This window comes from Monodelphis domestica, chromosome 4 (assembly GCF_027887165.1).
Source record: "Monodelphis domestica isolate mMonDom1 chromosome 4, mMonDom1.pri, whole genome shotgun sequence".
Classification (NCBI taxonomy): Eukaryota; Metazoa; Chordata; class Mammalia; order Didelphimorphia; family Didelphidae; genus Monodelphis; species Monodelphis domestica.
Window position 1 is genome coordinate 392,182,630 of NC_077230.1, and position 21,195 is coordinate 392,203,824.

At 43.1% G+C, this 21,195-nt stretch overlaps 1 protein-coding gene across 1 annotated transcript in view; it reads right to left on the minus strand.

Moving 5' to 3' along the window:
* Nucleotides 1-1,687: 1,687 nt before the first annotated feature.
* The window catches only part of LOC100026011 (protein-arginine deiminase type-4), a 65,265-nt gene continuing 45,757 nt past the window's right edge, over nucleotides 1,688-21,195 (minus strand). Inside the window, exons 7-16 of the mRNA XM_001376731.4 lie at nucleotides 18,564-18,742; nucleotides 17,403-17,506; nucleotides 14,385-14,496; nucleotides 14,070-14,177; nucleotides 10,817-10,971; nucleotides 9,365-9,509; nucleotides 8,703-8,805; nucleotides 4,967-5,037; nucleotides 3,157-3,300; nucleotides 1,688-2,251 (exon numbers count right to left, since the gene is read on the minus strand). Of these exons, the coding sequence (XP_001376768.3) occupies nucleotides 2,018-2,251; nucleotides 3,157-3,300; nucleotides 4,967-5,037; nucleotides 8,703-8,805; nucleotides 9,365-9,509; nucleotides 10,817-10,971; nucleotides 14,070-14,177; nucleotides 14,385-14,496; nucleotides 17,403-17,506; nucleotides 18,564-18,742 (1,355 nt within the window). The 3' untranslated portion in view covers nucleotides 1,688-2,017. The remainder of the gene's footprint in view (nucleotides 2,252-3,156; nucleotides 3,301-4,966; nucleotides 5,038-8,702; nucleotides 8,806-9,364; nucleotides 9,510-10,816; nucleotides 10,972-14,069; nucleotides 14,178-14,384; nucleotides 14,497-17,402; nucleotides 17,507-18,563; nucleotides 18,743-21,195) is intronic.

Here is a 21,195-nt window from a genome sequence, read left to right on the forward strand (position 1 = left end):
TGAAAGATGTGAGTTCAAAGCCCACCCACTTCTTCCTGCCTTAGTTTCCTCATCTGTAAAATGGGAATGCCAAAATAGTACCTACCTGCCAGGGTTGCTGTGAGGATCAAATGAAATATTTGTAAAGCTCAAAGCAGAGTCATTTCTATCTATTATTATTCTTTTGTCATCTTGGGTGGTTTCTTCCAGCTCTAAGATTCCATTTTCTAATGTAACCTCTAGGCTCTGTTCCTACTCTCTCAAGGACATAGACCCACAAAGGCTTTTAGTCATGGCAGTGAGAGTTCAAGTTAAGTACTTTTTTTTTTTTAAACCCTTTTTAAACCCTTACCTTCCGACAATACTGGGTATTGGCTCAAAGGCAGAAGAGTGGTAAGGGCTAGGCAATGGGGGTCAAGTGACTTGCCTAGGGTCACACAGCTAGGAAGTGGCTGAGGCCGGATTTGAACCTAGGACCTCTCGTCTCTAGGCCTGGTTCTCAATCCACTGAGCTACCCAGCTGCCCCCTCAAGTTAAGTACTTTTAAGACCTGCTCAGTCTGGTGATGCCAGGTATTTCTTCTGTCCTGGTAGAGATTCATTGATTTGAAGAGTCTGGTACTGCCCTTTTCATAGATGTGGAAACTGAGGTTGAAGAATATTCATGATTTGGATGGGGCCCACTCACCTAGTCAACAAGACTGGGAAGCAGAGAGCCCCTGAAGACTTCTCTAGATCTGTGTTCTCTGTACTTTGTGCCCCACCTTTGCACCTACCTTGCTGCCTTTCATTCAGGGGGCTCTGACAGGTCCTCTCTATCAGAAGAGGAGGTGGATCTCACAAGCAGACTAGAATTTAGAGCTGCAAAGGTCCTTAGAACACAGAATATTAGAGCTGGGAGAGACCTTAGAACAGAGAGTGTCAGAGCTGGGAGGGAGCTTAGAACACAAAATGTCAGAACTGGGAGAGTCCTTAGAACAGAGAATGTCAGAGCTGGGAGAGATCTTAGAACAGAGAATGTCAGAGCTGGGAGAGAGCTTAGAACAGAGAAAGTCAGAGCTGGGAGAGACCTTAGAACAGAGAATGTCAGAGCTGGGAGAGACCTTAGAACAGAGACTGTCAGAGCTGGGAGAGACCTTAGAACTGAGAATGTCAGAGCTGGGAGAGACCTTAGAACAGAGAATGTCAGAGCTGGGAGAGACCTTAGAACAGGGAATGTCAGAACTGGGAGAGTCCTTAGAACAGAGAATGTCAGAGCTGGGAGAGACCTTAGAACAGAGAATGTCAGAGCTGGGAAAGAGCTTAGAACAGAGAATGTCAGAGGTGGGAGGGTCCTTAGAACATAGAATGTCAGGGCTGGGAGAGTCCTTAGAACACAAAATGTCAGAACTGGGAGAGTCCTTAGAACAGAGAATGTCAGAGCTGGGAAAGAGCTTAGAACAGAGAATGTCAGAGGTGGGAGGGTCCTTAGAACAGAGAATGTCAGAGCTGGGAGAGACCTTAGAACCCAGAATGTCAGAGCTGGGGGAGACCTTAGAACCCAGAATGTCAAGTTGGGAAGTACTTTAGAAGTGAACCCTTCCCATCCCATGTAGAAGAGGAAGCTCAGGGTCAGAGAAGGGCAAGCCTCCCCCAACATCCCATGACCAGTAAGTGTCTTGGGCTCCTTCCTATGCATGCTATAGGAGACAGAGGACTCTGGCTAGCATGGCCACATAGACAAAGTCTTCAGAACTTTATTAGGGTTTCCCAGCTTGTGCTGGGCTGGCCATGGGTTCTTAGATCTCGATCCATTTTTTTCTTGGTGTTGCTTGATGAGCAATGTTCTCATTTCTTCAGCTGGACAGGGTTAGGCTGAGCTGTCTGGAATCTCTGGGCAGCCAGAATGGAATGGGCATCAGCCCCAGATTGGGGCCAGAGGCAGGAGTAGACATGAAAGACTGTAGGAACCAGGAGCTGAACTGGGCCCAGAGAGCAGCCCATTGGAGCTGATGGACAAAACTGACCAGGGAAGAGGAGGTGAGAAGAGGGGAATGTGCTCAGGGCATCATATTCCACCATTTAAAGGGGAAGGGTTTCCTTTGGACATTGGTGCCACAGTGCACCTCTCCTGAGAGGATATGATAGGTAAAATAGTCATCAATGAAAGTGCACTTCAGGCCCAGGGGCTCTAGCAAGGCCCGCACCTTCTCCTCCAGGCAGCATTGTCCATTGATGATGGGTCCAAAGGGTTTGGGGATCCCTAGGTGCTTCCCCAGCACAAGCATGTTCACCTGGGGCAGGAGAAGAGGAAAAAAAATCTTAAATCAGTCCTTGATATCCCTAGCTCTATAGGGTAAAGGGATGGCTGGATTGGGAGGCCAAGGAGTCCTGGGGTCATCAATAGATATTCATAGACTTAGAGCTGGAAGGGAACTGAGGGGCCATCAAAAGCCAACCCCCTCCTATTACAGAGGAGGAAACTGAGACCCAGAGATGGGAAGTGACTTCTTCAACTCATCTCGACACTCAGTGATCAGAGGCAGGATTCAAACCCAGGTCTTCCAATTTCAAACCCAGAGTGATTTCTCCTGCCATTCAGTTCTGATGCCAAGTCTCTAAGTTGTCTTAGGCACAACAAACTTTCCCCTCTCCATGTTTCAGCTTCATGCTCTATAAAATGAAGGACTACACTCTCACTTCCCACTCAACATCCTATAAAGAATCAGATCCTGCCTGCTGTTTCCCAATACTAGAATTTGTTTTCCTCCCAGCTGACATTGAATGTCAGGGCTAAAAGAAGCCTTAAAGACCGGTACAGCCCAGAAACTGATCCAACTCTCTCATTTTACTAATATGGCACTTCAGGTTCACATAAACTGTTGGATGTTGGAGTCAGGATTTGAACCCAGAATTCTTAGATCCATACTCTATGCTCTTATTTACAAACCCTTTAAAGACCATCCATTAAGTCAGGATGAATCTCTGGGAAGAGCCATATATCTCCTGAACAGTGTCCCAGCCTTCCACACCCTGGTACTTCCTCAATCACAGAATGAGCCCCATGCCTTGAAGAACAGACACCCCACAATCATGGCACCCCAGGATGCTGCTCTCTGGGTTGGCTTCCTCAGTGTTCTCACAGCATAATGGATCGCACACCCCACACCTAGATTGGCTTCAGCTACTGACTTCCTACCATGTCTGGGAACAAAGCCTCAGCTTTCAGTTCATTTCTGGAGACCTTCAACTTAAGGCGGAAAAGTTGGGGGATGTCGATGATGTCCTGCTCAGTCAGGCCCAGCTCCTGTTTTAGGATCTCTCGGTTCCAGGCAATACAGCTCTAGGAAAGGAAGAGATGCTGTCAGCCGGCTCTCTTCCATGGAAACCCAGCCACGTGTCCCTTGAGTGACTTGAGAGATCTCTTTAACACTAAGTACTCTCTTAAGTTAGGGCTAACCCAAGCTGAGGATGTGCCAGCCTAGGGAAACAGAGCAACCCACTAGGAAGAAAGGGGCCATAGAATGTCAGACTTAGAAGGGCCTTAGAACCCAGAATGTCAGAGCTGGCAAGGTCTTTAGAACCAAAAACATCAGAGCTGGGACGAAACCTAGAATCCAGAATGTCAGACTTAGAAGGGCCTTAGAACCCAGAATGTCAGAGCAGGGGGTAGTCTCAAAGATACTCTGGTTCTACCCTGTTATTTTACTAATGAGATAGCTGAAGCCCATGGAGGGGAATGGTCTTGCCCTAGGTCAAGGAGGGAGTTGGATTTGGTGAAAATTAAGTTTTCCTCCCAACCTACTTATGACTCACATTTTCATACTTCTAAGCATTCCATTGTGATTTCTTTGCTCTGTGTGTATGTGTGTTTTCATGATCACTTTCTAACCAACAAACAGGTCATACCTCTTTCACATCTTAGATGTCCTCAATGAGTAGCTCTAACCAAAATAATTGAGGCGAGACCCATAGTCCATTGCTAGGCCAATCTGCTTAGGATAGAGGCTCTTAACCAGGGCTCCATGAACTTAGAATTCATGAAAAGCACTTAGTAAGACTTACTGGACTACACAAATGTCAGCCATTATAATTTAATATTTTGACAACTGTAATTCAATAGAACTGGTTCCCTTTGAGATCCTATGGATTTTATTTTATGCACTGAAAAACATCATTCTAAGAAATGGTCCTTAGGTTTCACTCAGCACTGTCCAAGGGGTTTGTTGCTTGTTGCTTTCACTCAATTCAGCCATATCTGACTCTTTGTGAACCCATTTGGGGTTCTCTTGGCAGATTCTGGATCAGGCTGTCATTTTCTTCTCCAGCTCATTTTCCAGGTAAGGAAACTGAGGCAAACAGGGTTGAGTGACTTGCCCCAGGGTCACCCAGCTACTAACTGTCTGAGGCTGGAATTGAACTCAGGAAGAGGGATCTTCCTGACTCCAGGCCTGGCACTGAGCCATCTAAGCTGCCCTCAGAATTACTGAGGATCCCCCAAAGAATTTTTGTTTATGTGGGTAATAACTACTGATATTCACCACATTTGATATTCTTTTTAAAAAGTCTAAGTATTCCTGTGAAAATAACATTGACCTTGTGGATACCCTGAAAGGGTCTCAAGGACTCTCAAAGATCTCTGGACCATATTCTGAGAACTTTTGTCTTTTGGAGAACTGCCTGAGGCTCATGAGAGTTTGATGAGGTATCTAGTGTCTGATGTGGGATTCCAAATGAGATCATCAGGACTATAAGTCCACCATGGCCCCCTCTTTAGAGATTCACAAACTCATAAAATATTTTAACAGAAATGGACCTTAGAAATCATCCAATCTGACCACCTCACTCACAGGTGAAGAAACTGAGGCCAGAGGTGTTGCATCCCACTGAGGTCCCATAGAGAGTAGGTCACAGAAACTGGATTTTAACCCTATCCTGCTAGTTTTAAATCCTGTGGACTCCCCCCCCCTTTTTCTGATCACATCTCCCAGAATCCCAGATGGCCATACCTCCACATATTGATTGTGCTGTCTCAAGGTTTTGTCCGACAGAACATCCTTTATCATCATATTTCCTTTTTCTGTGGTGGAAACAAAAAGAAAAAATAAGAAGGGGTGCAGCAGGCAAGCAATCAGCTCTTTGCTTCAGGCAGGCCAAGAGTCTTGAGTTATAATTCAGTTCTGTATCCACACATAACCTAGACAGCAATTTGGAAAGGGAAGACATACAGCTCATGGGCCTGGAGCATATTAAACTCACCTTACAAGAGCCAATAAAGGAAAAATGTTAGATTTAAAATAGTGAAGCCCATAAACTGTTATATTTAAAATGGTTGATGTTATAAACTGTAGTGAGTTAAAATGGTGGAAGATATAAATTGTGATAGATATAAGAGAGGGTGAGTAAATTTGACCGCAGAAAAATATGTTTCACTACAGTGTCTTGGTTTTAAATCAAATATAAGGTGGTCGCCAGGGAAATATTCCCAATTATTCAAATACCCAAGTCAACTGGGTTTTATAGAGATTTTAATGAATACAAATGTGGAATTAAAGAAAAGAGAGAAAGAGAGAAAAAGGAAATAAGTATGAAGGGCCTTAAGCCAACATGTCCTAGACCTGAGTTTTAAGAGAGAGATATCAGTCAGTCAGTCTTTTAACACTCACCACAAGGTCTGCCTAAGCAAGGATTCTAGTGACACCAGGCCAGCATCATCTCAGCTGCTTTCACCAGCTCCCTCCTCCATCTGAATGTTTCAGAATCAGTCCTTCCTCAATCTGAATGTTTCATAATGAGTCCTCCTCAATCTGAATGTTTCAGAATGACCTCCTCAATCTGAATGTTTCAGAATGATCCCCAACTCTTCTCTGAGCTGTTATTTTTAAGGGCAAAATCTCCTATGTCACCTCCCCTAAGTTCTTCCATCTACCAATCACTGTAGGTGTTTTCCAAAAGACAGCCCATTTTGAATTCACAGCTGAGTAGATTAATCTCTTTAGTAAGTCAGAAAAAAAATGCTGCTTTGTTGACTAATTTCATTAAGAGAAAACCTCTGAGTAAGTTTTCACCTTTTAGGTCTAAGTAGTTTACAAGTTGCCCCACCTTTATAGGCACTTAGCATCCCATTGTATCAATTCCAAAAATAGGCATGGCTCAAAGAACTCCTTTCCTTCATAAGTATGTTTTTCAAGTACTTTCATTGTTTAGCAAGGAGTTTTCTGCCCTAAAGCATTCTTAAGTACGGGTGGAATAGAGGTCCTCCCATACCAAGGAGTTTTCTCCCTTAAAGCAGTCCCAAGTAGGGATGGGGTAGAGATCCTCCCATAGCAAGGAGTTTTCACATTCAAGTAGAGTTCTCACTATCTGGTAGGGAATTATTTCAAGTAGGAAATTGGAGGATTCCTCAAATGTGGAGTAAAATTTTTAACATTCATAAGTCTGTGAAATTTTAAGGTTTACAAAAACACCCAAATATACAATCAAGTGTCTCTCAGTGAATGTCAAAGAACATTCCTGGAATTCTCTTGTAAATGCCTTTCTTTCCTTCTTTTTTCCCTTCTTTCTTTCTTTCTTTCTTTCTTTCTTTCTTTCTTTCTTTCTTTCTTTCTTTCTTTCTTTCTTTCTTTCTTTCTTTCTTTCTTTCTTTCTTTCTTTCTTTCTTTCTTTCTTTCTTTCTTTCTTTCTTTCTTTCTTTCTTTCTTTCTTTCTTTCTTTCTTTCTTTCTTTCTTTCTTTCTTTTGTTCGTTCTTTCTTTCTTTCTTTCTTTCTTTCTCTCTCTCTCTCTCTTTCTTTCTTTCTTTCTTTCTTCTTTCCCTTCTTCTTATTTATCTCCCTTCCTTCCTTCCTTCCTTCCTTCCTTCCTTCCTTCCTTCCTTCCTTCCTTCCTTCCTTCCTTCCTTCCTTTCTCTCTCTCTTCTTTCTTTTTCTTTCCCTTACCTTCCATCTTAGAATCCATATTGCATATTGGTTCCAAGGCAGAAGAGTGGTAAAGGCTAGGCAATGGGGATCAAATGACTTTCCCAGAGTCACACTGCTAGGATGTATCTGAGAGCAGATTTGAACCAGAACCTCCTGTTTCTAGGCCTGGTTCTCAATCCTCTGAGCCACTCAGCTTTTTCCTGAAATTATTTTTTAAGTAAGTGAGGGATTCTAAAGGAAAGAGGTGAAGACTTGGGGATTATCTCATGTGTTACAAAGTCATGGAGGTGGGAAATGGAGCAAGTGGGAAAGTATGACTAGGACATAGGATATGTGGAGGGGAGTCATATGTTGCAAGGCTGGAAAGGCAGAAAGGTGACATATAGCAGTAATAGGAAAAGCTTCTAGAAGAGAATCTTGGGCCCTCATTCTGAAGGTTTGAGGAATAGAGAGGGCTTGGGACTGGGATGCTATAGCTTCAAGACCATGGTGGTAGTTGTTCCATGTGGTTGTATAGACCAGTAAGGGAGTGTTGTCTGAGAATGTGCTGGCAAATGTTTAATGATCAGCCCTTCTCCCCATAAATAATAATATCCAGGGTACACTTATAAGCTTAACTGACTTTATGAACACTTTCTTCATCAGTATGGGTCAAAGTTCCAATTGCACTGGGCTATTGGCAGCTTCAGTCTTACTGTGAGCTTAATAAGGGCAGGTAACTTATTTGAACTTTGTGTCTTCTTAATACCTAGAGCAGTAAATATAAGGGGCTTAATAAATGTGTTTTGTTTTTTTTTTGATGGGGGGAAACTAGGTAGTACAGTGAATAGAGTGCTGGACCAGAAGTCAGGAAGACCTAAATTCAAGTCTAAACTCAGACTCTTCCTAGCTGCATTGACCCTGGGTAAGTCACTAACCTTATTTACCTTAGTTTCTTTATTTGTAAAATGAGCTGGAGAAGGAAATGACAAACCACTCCAATACCTTGCCAATAAAATTCAAAATGGAGTAACAAAGGGTCAGACATAACAACAACAAATGTTGCTGTTTTTCTAATTGAACTGAATGATGGAGGAATCCTGAGTTTTCAAGAGACTTGAATTCCTTTTCCACCCCTTCCATTCCCTGGATATGGGATCTTGGGGAAGGTATTTGCCCTGTCTCCATATCAGTTTCTTCATTGCTAAAGTGAGAAGGTTGAAGTAGATGATCTCTAAGTTTCTTGCTGTGTTCTATGGTGCCTTAGGTGTTAGATCTAACTCTCTCTGTTTTAAGCCCTCTTTGAGTTTTGATGTTCTAGGTTCAAGGTTCTCTCCCAGCTCTGACATTCTGTGTTCTATGGTATCTTAGCTTGTTAGGTCTGATTCTCTCTGTTTTAAGCCCTCTGAGTTTTGATATTCTAGGCTCAAGGTTCTCTTTCAGCTCTGACATTCTGTGTTCTATGGTGTCTTAATTTGTTAGGTCTAATTCTCTTGGTTTTAAGCCTTCTTTGAACTTTGATGTTCTAGGTTCAAGGTTCTCTCCCAGCTCTGACATTCTGTGATTCCAGTAATGGGTGAATTCTGAAGACTACCATTCGTTCCTAAACTAAATCTCCAAAGCCATTCCACTTTAGAGAGAAGCCCTAAGGCCAAGGGTCACCTAATAATTGGTACATCTTAGACTGGAACCAGTCACTGAGTCACAGAATGTACCTGGTCTGCAAGTTCAGTTCCCTCTCTGATAGTGTCTTCCAGGGTCTCCTTATGGGAAAGGGACTACAATGGCCAACTGTGAGGTAGAAGATGAGGAATACCAGCCCTTGGGAACCCTGAACCAGAAACTCACTCTTAACCCCCTCAAGCATCTTCACATCTCCATGTCCCTCTTTCTCTTTCTCCTCAAATAGCTTGTAGCAGGTGCTGGGGCTGGCCAAGAGAAGCCTGAATCCCTGGAAGAAGAAAACATTCAAGTCAGGAGAAGGGTTCTTCACAATAGAGGCTCCATCAATTTGTCAATTACTAGACGTCCAAAGGGATCTTAAAATTCTTCTTCCATTGGTCCATTTTATAGGTGAGAAAACAGAATCCCTTAGTTCAGTGGCTTGCTCAAGGTCATACAGTAAATAGCAAAGTCCAGTCAAGCCCAGTTCTCCTAAACCATATTACCTCTCAACCAAGAATATAATTATACTATGATTCAAGGAAACTGAGGCAGAGCTTTTGGGGACTAGCTCGGAAGGTAGAGACTAGGAACTGATGGATGGTTGGGGGGGGCTCTTAAATTAAGATAATAACTCACTTTTCTCTAGAGTTTTCAGGCTGACATCACAATTCTTTGAACCACTTTGAGTGGTGGGGGGGGGAAGGGCAAATTACTTTGAGTATCTTTATCCCTGTTTTACAGTTCTGGAAATTTGGGCTTGAAGTATTGAAGTGATTTGCTTAAGATCACATTTTCCAAATTCCATACAATTCTATGAGCCCCGGTACCTTCCCCCAGGACTGTACCTTGCCATCCTGGGCTGGGACAAAGCTGAGGAACTCATCCACGTGCCCAATGGATAACCAGTCAGAGAAGAGTCTCACAGGAGCCTGGACCTTCTGGGCAAAAAGGAAGTCCTGGAGCTCTTTAAGCATCTCTCTGCTCTGATCCCTGGAAACCACAGAAGTCAATGAGTGTCTAGTAGAAAATGGAGGGAGGGAAGTCAGTGTGGTAAGCTCCATTTTTGGTCTAGAGAGGAGCCTGCTATCAGTTACCCTGAAAAATGCAAACAGAGGAACTCAGAGGTCATCTAGTCCAACCACTTGTCTTATCTAGGAAAATGAAACAAGCAGCCAGCTTCTTCTTGGCTACCCCCAGCGACAGGAGACTCACTATATAATGGAGCTAAAAAGATTCTTAAGAACATAAGATGTCAGCCTGAGAAGGGCCTTAGAACATTGAATGTCAGAACTTAGATGACTCTTGGAATAATGGGGGGGTCCTTAGAATACAGAATACAGAGCTGGGAAAAACCTCAGAATATAGAATGTCAGAACGGGGGGAGATCTTACAATCCAGAATGTCATATCTGGGAGGAACCTTAGAACCCAGAATGTCAGAGCTGGGAGGGATCTTAAAACACAGATTGTCAGAGCTGGGAGAGACCTTAGAACAGAGAAGGTCAGAGCTGGGAGAGACCTTAGAACAGAGAATGTCAGAGCTGGGAGAGAGCTTAGAACAGAGAATGTCAGAGCTGGGAGAGAGCTTAGAACAGAGAATGTCAGAGCTGGGAGAGACCTTAGAATAGAGAATGTCAGAGCTGGGAGAGAGCTTAGAACAGAGAATGTCAGAGCTGGGAGGAACCTTAGAACCCAGAATGTCAGAGCTGGGAGGGATCTTAAAACACAGATTGTCAGAGCTGGGAGAGACCTTAGAACAGAGAATGTCAGAGCCGGGAGAGACCTTAGAACAGAGAATGTCAGAGCCGGGAGAGTCCTTAGAACAGAGACTGTCAGAGCCGGGAGAGACCTTAGAACAGAGAATGTCAGAGCCGGGGGAGACCTTAGAACAGAGAATGTCAGAGCTGGGAGAGACCTTAGAACAGAGAATGTCAGAGCTGGGAGAGACCTTAGAACAGAGAATGTCAGAGCTGGGAGAGTCCTTAGAACACAGAATGTCAGAGCTGGGAGAGATCTTAGAACAGAGGATGTCAGAGCTGGGAGAGACCTTAGAACAGAGAATTTCAGAATGGAGAACATCCTTAAACTTGGAATTTTAGACCTTGAATGCCCCTTCCAATGCAGAATGACAGTTAAGAGGAGTATTAGAGCAGAGAATCTTAGAGCTAAAAGGACTCTAGGTACAGAATGTTAAAGCTGAGAAGGTGTGTGTTGGTGGGGGGAGACGAGGGGATGGGGTTAAGCTAAAGATGACTGTCCTGTTAAATCACAAGCTAACCAAAGCCCTTTGTCCATCACCTGGGGTAGCTGCTTCCACCAATGAGAATTCTTCCCAGAGGGTACTCCTTTCCTCCAACTGTGACAGGAGGGCTGACCTCCAGGTTCCCAAAAGAGTCCAGACCGGTGACCAAATCTTCCTCTGCCTCTCGAGTCACATAACCAAAATCTGGACCCTGAGGGGGTAGGGGGAGGGATGGTGGAGAGAGGGAATGAAGTAAGACTGAATTCAATCTTTTCACCATTAGGTTACATTGTTGACTCACAATCTACTAAGAACATCAGATCATTTTCAAACAAAACAAAACAAAGCAAAACAATCCAAATAACCCCTTTATTTGAGGGGGCAATTAGGTGGCTCAGTGGATGGAGAGCCAGGCTCAGAGATGGGAGGTCCTGGGTTCAGATCTAGTTTCAGACACTTCCTAGCTGTGTGGCCCTGGGCAAGTCACTTAACCCCGATTGCTTGGCTTTTACAGCAATTCTACCTTAGAACTAATATACAATATTGATTCCACTCCTGAAGGTAAAGATTTAAAAAACAAACAAACAAAATAAAACTATTGTTTAAGCTACATTAATTCCATTCTTCCTCCTCATTCCATAAAGTTTCCCCTGGAAGCTGTTCATCCTAGTGATGACCTGCATCATACACTCTTCCACTAATATTCCCAGGGGCTCCTTATGGTTGTCTGGAAAAGGTCCAGAGATTCCATTAACCCAGGGAACATCCAAAGGAGCAGAAATCCCCTTCCTCGGTGTAGGCAGGCCAGCCCCTTCTCTGAAACTTAGGGTCTTCAACTAGATGCACTAATGAATGATCTAGAGCTGTGAGAGGCTAAATGACTTCAGCATCACACAGCCAGTATGTGTCAAAGGTAAGACTTGAATCCAGGTCTTTCTTGCTGCTTTTCCCCCCAGGCCTGGTAGCTCCCTGACCCATTGTTTCTGCTCTAGAGATGTTTTCTCCTACTACCTGGTACCCCCCCATCCCCCACTGGCTCTTTCTCCAACCCACCCCTCCCAAGCTGGTCTTTTCCATGCTAAAATATTCCATTTATTTTTTTCCTTTTTTTTAAAACCCTCACCTTCCATCTTGGAATCAATACTCTGAATTGGTTCCAAGGCAGAAGAGTGGTAAGGGCTAGGCAATGGGGGTCAAGTGACTTGCCCAGGGTCACACAGCTAAGAAGTGTCTGAGCACAGATTTGAACCTAGGACCTCCCATCTCTAGGCCTGGCTCTCAATCCACTGAGCCACCCAGCTGCCCCTTAAAATATTCCATTTCTTATACCACCATGTTGATTGACTCCTACTTGCCTATGCCATGGGGTATGAAGGATGGGAAACTAATAAGGTACTCCCAAATGAGTTACCCCCTCCTCCCTCTAAAATGCCTGGCTTTCTGCATCATGGAGGGTTTCTGCTATGCAGGACAGCCCAGGCATCCAGCCTAGATCAGGAAGAGTGACAGGAGAGACTGAAATGAGCTGGGTTCCCCAAAAGGAGAATCTCCTTCACCCAGAAGCCTGATCCCTTCCCTCTTTCTCTGGGGCTCCCAAGGTCAGGAGCCAGGTATCCTGGCCCCCTGCAGATATAGCTAGAATTTGTTCTTCCAGGGCCTAACATGAGTCTTGGCACATGCCACTGGAGGGGCTCGATAAATGGTTATTGACTGACCACTGGTTGTTGTGTCCTCCCTCCTTGTTCCCTCTCCCCCATTCTCTTTCCTCCCTGGGTAGCAAAAGCTCTATCCTTCTACTGTGAGTGATCAAATGCCCCAGTGATTTTTTCTGGAGACCTCTTGTCCTCACCATTTTGAACTGATTCATTTCTTCGTTGGCAATCTCTAAATCCTCTCCCTTTCCCCTTCTACATAATCATAGTAATTTGAGATGTTCCTACAGCAAGCCAGTGGCCAAGGGTCAGGCTGGAGTTCCAAAAGATTCTCCCCCAGGCTTCTGGAGAGATTGGAGGCTTTGCTGTGTTAGAATGATCCTGGCAGGGCACTTTAGAATGAATGCCAGCCAGGTAGACATTCCTTGGTGCCCCTCCTGGTCAGAGCAAATGGAGGGAAATTTGTGAGATCAATCTGTGGTCGCCATGAAAAATGACCCAGTGGAGGGTTGGGGGAATCTCGCCCAGGGGTGGGAACAGATCTATGCATGGCTGCAGCTTACCCTGATGGAAAGGGGCCTGGATCTCCTCCTGGCTAGGCTCCTGGAAGGTCATTTCAGCAGATAAATGGGACCAACCTGCCCTCTGTCCCCCCAGGGGTGTTGGGATAAGGACAGACTGAGCTAAGAGGAAAGCCGTGCGTAGAAAAAGAAACAATCATGGAAATGCCAAGGATTATGATGGCAATACCAGCACTGGCACTAGCAATGATGATGATGATGATGATGATAACCTCCACCTCATCCATTCGGGGCTGACCCTGGGCTCTAGAAGGCTAAGACGATTGGCTCAAACTCAAGCAAAACCTTACGGGCGCCATTTTGAGTTTACCCTGGACATATTTCATGCAGACAGCTCTCCATTGTGTTTATGAGATATAGAATCTATCATGTATTATATATAACTTATGATATGTTTAATGGATCTCACATTTATGGCAGAAAATAAAATATGGCATAACATAATCAAGTCTATCTATATGTATACACATACATGCACATACATATGTGGTAGAGTGAATAGTGAGAGAGCCCTGGACTAGGAGTCAGGTAGACTTGACTTCAAATCCTATTTCAGACATTTCCTGGCATGTGACTCTTTCAGTCTCAATGTTCCCTTCTGTACAATGGGAATAATAATGGCATATATCTTTGAGAGTTATTATGAAGATCAAACAACATACTATCTGTAAAAACTTACTATTTGTAAATCTTAAAATGCTCTATAATGCTAACCATTATCTTAGCTATCTACCTGTCTGTATATCTATCTACCATCTATCATTCACCCATAACTATCTCTCCATCATCTATCATTCATTTATAAGTATCTATCCATTCAGGATAGCTAAGTGGTACAATGGAGAGAGTGTCAGGCTTGAAATCAGGAAGTCTCATCTTCCTGAGTTCAAATCTGGCCTCAGAGACTTACTAGCTGTGTGACCTTAGACAAGTCATTTTTCACCTTACTTGACTTGGTTTCTTCATCTGTAAAATGAGCTAGAGAAGGTAATAGCAAGCCATTGCAGTATCTCTGCCAAAAAAACAAAAAACAAACCAATAGGGTCATGAAAAGTTGGACAAGCAACAAAACATACCAGGATGGTTTTGATAGGGAAATCTTTCAGTCCTCTGTTTCGGGGTGAGTCAAAGACAACGGGAAATATTTTGTGAGGGGCTTGGGTGTAACCGAACTCCATTTCATCCTATTAGAAGCAGAAGGATAATTGTTATCAATTCAAGTGCTGCCCATCCTGCAGAGAAGACAGTTGCTTTCAGATTTCTTTGGATGTGGGAGTCGCACTAGGAATCTCTACTTTCTTACTGGTCCCCTTTTGGCGTTCCACCCAAGAGAAATTGGGCCATAGATGCAGTTATAGTCCCTACCCTACTGTCGAATAGCTAGAAGTTACCTGCATCCATATGTCATCCAAGTTTTCTTCTTCAGGACAGATCGTCAGCTTGCATTTGGCCGTCTTGGCCAAGGCCTTCACAGAGTCCACAAAGCTCTTGTTATCATAACTCCTGGAACGATCAAGGAAGAACCGCTCATCCCAAGGGGTCTTGGGAACTAGACTCGTCAGTTACTTGAGTGCCTCCAGGAGGCTTAGGGATCTATCAGTGAGGAATGCCATCTTAAAGGCAGACTCACTCCATGGCAGAGTAGGGAAGGAAGACAGGTGGCATCCCTGATTTTCCCCAGCCTCTGTTTGGAAACACGTGCTCCCATCTCAAGATAGGGTTCAAATTAGCCAGTCCTGTTGTGTCCTCAGCACGTCCAAGGAGGAGAAAGGAGGTAGAGGTCTACTCTAACCCTGGAATAGGGAGCCTTGGAAAACAGAAAACCAGAGCTGAGAGGGACCCCAGAAGAGCACTGTCAGGGCAAGAAGGGACCTTAGAACACAGAGTGTCAGAAATAAAAGGCATCAGGAACATCAGAACTGGAGGTATCTCTAAGGTCAGAACCTTAGAACACAGAAAGTCACAAACAAGGAAAGAACAATAAATAACCTTGGAACATAGAATGTGCTAAGGGAAGAGTAATTTAATTTAATTTAATTTTTTAAACCCTTACCTTCCATTTTAGAATCAATATGCATTGATTCTAAGGCAAAAGAGTGGAAAGGGTTAGGCAATGAAGGTCAAGTGACTTGCCCAGGGTCACACAGCTGGGAAGTGTCTGAGGTCATATTTGAACTCAGGATCTACCATCTCTGGACCTGGCTTTCAATCCACTGAGCCACCCAGCTGCCTCCAGGGATGATTAATTTGAAAACATAGAATGTCATAACTGAAAGGGACTTTGAATGTCAGAAGTAGAAAAGACCTTGGACAGTAGCCTGCTAGGACTAGCAGGGGCCTCAAGACAGAATTTCAGAGGCATATTAGGAGGGACTCAGAACATGAAATGTCAGAGCCTTTAGAATACAAAATAATCAGGGATGAGAAATGATCTTAGAGGTCAATTAGTCCAATCCCCTTGTTATAGATGAGGAAACTGAGGTTGGAAGAAGGGAGAAATGGAGAAAAATAGGCACTAAAACCCTGGATTATCTGATTGAGTCTTGTGATCTTTCCAGTTACGCTTCTATTCTAGGTGGTTCAGTGAATAGGAGGTTGGATTTGGGGTCAGATCCTGCATCAGTCTCTGACTAGCTGTGTGACCCTGAGCAAATCGCTCTTTGCCTCAGTTTCCTCATCTATAAAATGGGGATAATAATAGTTCTGACCTACCAGGGTTATTGTGAGGATCGAGTGAGATAATATTTGTAAATTGCTTTTCAAACCTTAAATGACTATTTCAATGTTATTATTGTTATTTTTATTGTTATTTCAATTATTTCCATCGCCCACCTCTGCTTTCTTTTATTTCATGCTTCCAAGAGAAGTCATAACTGTTGACCATATGACGAACAGATCCCATTACTTATCTCAGTATATATCAGTAAAGAGAGAAGTTTTAAAAGTACAAGACTAAATTTGTTCCCTCCCACTATACAATGAACTTTCAGTAGGAGAATGGAACAGTATCCAGAGTCGATGAGAACCTTCATATTTGTGGGTAGAAGACTTGGGGGTTACAAACCTGGCTTTCCTACCACGACCTCAATTTCTTCCTCTTCGAAATGAATGATTTGGATTGAACGGATCTCCAATATCCTTTTCATCTCTGACATTGACTATTCTAAGGACCCATCACAGGGCAGTGGAAAAAGAGCGATAGGTTTGGAATCAAAGGATCTGAGTTCAAATCCCACATCTGCCACTTACCTCTGTGACCTTGGGCAAATTATTTTCTACTCTGGACCTTATATTCTATAAAATGAGAAGGTTGAACCAGATGCCCCACAAGTTTCTTCATGGCTCGAAATCTATGATTCTATGAACCCTTCCAGTTCTGACATTCTATGTCCTAAAATCTTTTCCTACTCTAACATTCTGTGTTCTAGGATCTCTTCGAGCTCTGATAGTCTGTGTTCTAAGGCTCTTTCCATTCTGATATTCTCTACTCTAAAACTGTCCCCAACCCAATCACTCTATGCTCTTTTTAAGAAAACCCTTATCATATGACTGGGGATGTGGACTCTAAACGATCACCCTAGGGCAATTATCAATAATATGGAAATAGGTCTTGAACAATGACACGTAAAACCCAGTGGAATTGCTCATTGGCTATGGGAAGGGGGAGGGAAAGAACACAAATCATGTAACCATGGAAAAATATTCTAAATAAATTAATCAATTAAATAAAACTTTTGATTAAAAATAAAATAAAAATAAAAACCCTTACCTCCATCTTAGAATCAATACTGTATATTAGTTCCAGGGTAGGAGAGCAGTTAAGTGACCAGGGTCACACAGATAGGAAGTATCTGAGGCCAAATCTGGACCAAATTTAAACTCCTGTCTCTAAGCCTGATGATACTAAGCTCAATATTAATACTAGCTGTGTGACCTAAAACAATACTAATACTAAGTTCAATTCCCTGAACTGCTTTGCTATCCCCAGTTCTGTGTTCTAAGGTCACTCTCACCTCTTGTAGTTGATGTTCTAGGGTCTTCCCCCATCTCTGATTTTCTATAGTCTAGTAGTCTGTTCAAAGGTCCTTTCTAAGGCTTAAACTTGAAATGTCAGAGTATATTCTTTGTCCTTCGTCCCTTGTCCTTCTCTCTTTCCATCTCTCCTTCCCTTCTTTTGCCTCTTCCACAGCACAAAACTAGAGCAATGGGCATTGATCTGACTGGCTCTTTGGGTTGCAAGTTATGAAAAGGGCAGATTAATTATCTTGATGATGGTTTCTTATTTTGGACCCTGGGGGAAGGGAAAGCTGAAAAGCTCTGAGCAATGGGGAATCATGATCATAACAGCTTTCTAAGGTCTGGGTCATGCTCCCTCCTCCAACTCACAGTCTGGGCAGCATCTCCCTCACCTGCACACGTATACCTCTTGTGGAGCCTGAGTATTTGGAGTCATAATCCAGGGAGCCACACGGAACACCACTGTGTCCTCGAAAAGCAGAGCTTCTGGGATAGGCTGGGAGAGGAAAAAGAAGACATGGCTGCTTTCTTGCCACCCACCACACTGGCTTAGATGAGGACCACTCAGAACCTCTCATATGTCTTCTCTTCCTAAACCTTTTCCCCTTCATTTGATGATGGAGACACGAATGAAGGTCCAGTTGCATCGGCCACATCTGTAATCTCCAGGTTCATTCATTCATTCATTCATTCATTCATCCATTCATTCATTCATCCATCCATCCATCCATCCATCCATCCATCCATCCATACATTCATTCATTCAGCACACATTCATTTAATTGCCATTTGCACAGAGCACTATCCTAGACTCTAAGGGAGATACAAAGCTTAGATCTGGTATAATCTCAGCTCTCTCTGAGCTCACAGTCTCAGGGAGATATGCTATAAACACAGATAACTATAAAGCACAACCTTGGCAGAAAAGAGAATTATTGTTCAGTCATTTCAGTCATGTTACCCCATTTGGGATTTTCTTTTTTTTTTTTAAGCCCTCACCTTCCATCTTGGAGTCAATACTGTGCATTGGTTCCAAGGCAGAAGAGTGGTCAGGGCTAGGCAATGGGGGTCAAGTGACTTGCCCAGGGTCACACAGCTGGGAAGTTTCTGAGGCCAGATTTGAACCTAGGACCTCCTTCTCTAGACCTGACTCTCAATCCACTGAACTACCCAGCTGCCTCCATTATTTTGTTTTGTTTTTAGTAGAAGAGTATCATTCATAAATTTGTGCATAAGAAAAATTATATATATATATATGTATATAACCTGGATTGAATTGCTTCTCTGGGGAAGGGGAGGGAAGGTAGGAAGGTAGATAATTTGGACTGCATAATTTCAGAGAATGTAAATAGAAAATTATTACATGTAATTGGAAAAATAAAATTTCTTAAAGAAAAATAAAGAAAAGTTATTCAGGCAACAGTAGATTGCATGAAGAGAGAGTTAAGCCAAGGAGTCCTGTTAGGTATCTAAGTTGTGCTTTTCCCTAGCTATACCTAACTCCCCAAACCATTGAGCTGGGATCCACCCCAGAGCTGCTTTCTAGGTCATACCAGATTAGAAATGTCCGTCAGGGTGACAGTGAAGGAAACAATCCCTGAGAAGTCAACATCGGGAAAGGCGAGTCCTTCCACATAAAAGGTATTCTCTTGGTGGCCATCAAGCACTGTCAGGACATGAGATGGCATCTTTGGCCCCAGTACCATCTTATATTTGGATGGCCACTTCTTTCCTAGGAGAGAGAAAGGGGTAAATACAAGATCTGTGTCCATGGGCTCTTCCAATGGCAGGAAGGCAGGGCAACTGAGACCAGTACTCCTAACGTGAGTACCAGCTTCTCTATTACTCTGTTTGTCTGGAAGTAGCTTATAAAATCAGAGATAGTTGAGATTTCTAGGATGTGGGTCTTAAATTAATTCTTATTCGAGAGCATGCTGGCAAACATTTAACAACTGAGTTTCAGGGGGGAAATGTACTCAAAACACCCATTAGCATATTTCTCTATAATTTTCCTTAGCCTAGATAATGAATAAAATAATAAAAACCAAGGACTTATTTGTAGTATTTGCCCATTTCCAAGTTGTAAATGCTCACACTGAAAATCTAACAATTAGCTCTTAGGCATCATGCTGAGTTGGCCTTTGGCATGTCTCTGGGCTTATTATTTTACACAGTTGAGTATGTCAGCGTTAGGGGGTATACGGGAGCTGGGTAGTATCTCTTATGGATAGATAAGTGAAACCTGGTGGATTTCCCAGTTGCCCTTGAGCTCCTCTAAATTCTATGTGTCTTGGGGGAAAGCCTTGTGCATTGGGCTTCTCTGTTAGCTGCCTGAGGTTTTAGGTGGAGAATATTCTAAAGGTTATGCTCTAAGGACACCCAGTTTTGGCTAAGTGAAGAGGACTCACAGTTACTCATTACTGTCCCTTCCATAAACTAGGAGAGGGTCAGGACATTCTATTTGATGCTGGTAATGGGTGGAGGAAGTGTGCTTGCAAGCTGTCTCCTACTTGTTTGTGATGAACTATATTGTGAAGAAACAGAGAGGAGGATTAGTTAACTACCTTGAAGGTTCCCAAGTGGAAGAACGTGTGTGTGTGTGTGTGTGTGTGTGTGTGTGTGTGTGTGTGTGTGTGTGAGAGAGACAGAGAGAGAGAGAGAAAGAGAGAGAGAGAGAGAGAGAGAGAGAGAGAGAGAGAGAGAGAGAGAGAGAGAGAGAGAGAGAGAGAGAGAGAGAGAGAGAGAGAGAGAGATATGGGCTTATATTTTAAGTATAAATCCCTGAGGAAATTTGAGGGTATATTTCAGGTCTTCAAGTTCTGATCTTCAGACAGTATGGATTAGCCCTTTGGGCAAACCTCCATTTAGGAAACTTGGGGTGGTTGAGAAATAATGCAGTGAGAGTCTGGAGAAAGATAGCCCCTGAACCTGCATGGAGCCAAAGAGATTGGGGGTGTAGCAAGCCTTGATGCCCTCAGTTCATCAGCACATGGAGGAACAATATTACGGAGCCCTGGCAAATGTCAATAAGATTGAGTTCCCCTTCCATCAGTCCCATCGAAGGGTGCCAGTAATTCATTTAAACTCATCTTAATTCAACTCTCAATTCCATTCAACAGGGATTTTAAGTGCCTTCCATGTGTCTTGTACCATGCTAATACAAGGGAAAAGAGAGCTCTTGTGCCTGTCAGAGGCTGATGACTCATGTATGAGTGTATCTATTCCTGTGAGGTCAGAAAATGAGGGTCACAGAGTGATAGCTATCATAGGTCAAGAACAAGAGCTTCTAAGTCCTCAGGTGGGTGATGCAGTGGATAGAGTGCTGGGCTTGGACGTAAGAAGACTGGAGTTCAAATCTGGTCCTTGACACTTAATAGATATGTAACCTCGGGCAAGTTTCTTTACCTCTCTGTGCCTCAGTCTCCTGCACTGAAAAATGAGGGGATTAGGCATGATGGCCTTTAAGGTCCCTTCTGTCTTTTAATCTATGATCCTAGGATCCCTTTTCTACTTCTAGTCTAGAAGTACTTCTTTCTACCCACATACACATATTTCTTCCCAAGAAATAGCAAAGAAGTGGGCCAACAGAGAAGTGTGGGGGGGGCAGAAGTCATTTAAATTAGGAGTAGAGGTACAAGGACGGATCCTTTTTCCTACTAGCAGGTCTAATTTCACAAGTTTTGGGATCTTGATTCAGTGATAAAGTAAAGGATTAAGAAATGCTCTACTGATCTGTCTATTCTGCTACACATCTATCCATTTATCTTTCTAAGTATCTATGAATCTATTTATCCCTCTATCTATCCCTCTATCTATCTATCTATCTATCTATCTATCCTTAAATACATCTATTGATCCCCTTGTCTCTCCAACTATCTATCTTGATCTGTCCACCCATTCATCTTTTTAATAATAGCCAACATTTATAAACCATTTTAAGGTTTAGGAAGCCTTTTACAAAATATTATGTCATTTGATCCTCACAACAACTCTCTGAGATAGGTGCATAATATTTTGCTCATTTTTACAGATAGGGAAAATGACACCCAGAGATTTCAAATGATTCATCCAGGGCTACACACTTAGTAAATGGCTGAAGCAGGATTCAAACTGAGGTCTTCCTGGTTCCCAGTTTCCTTGCTTTATCCATCAGACCACCTACCCATCTCAAATGTCTGTCTATCT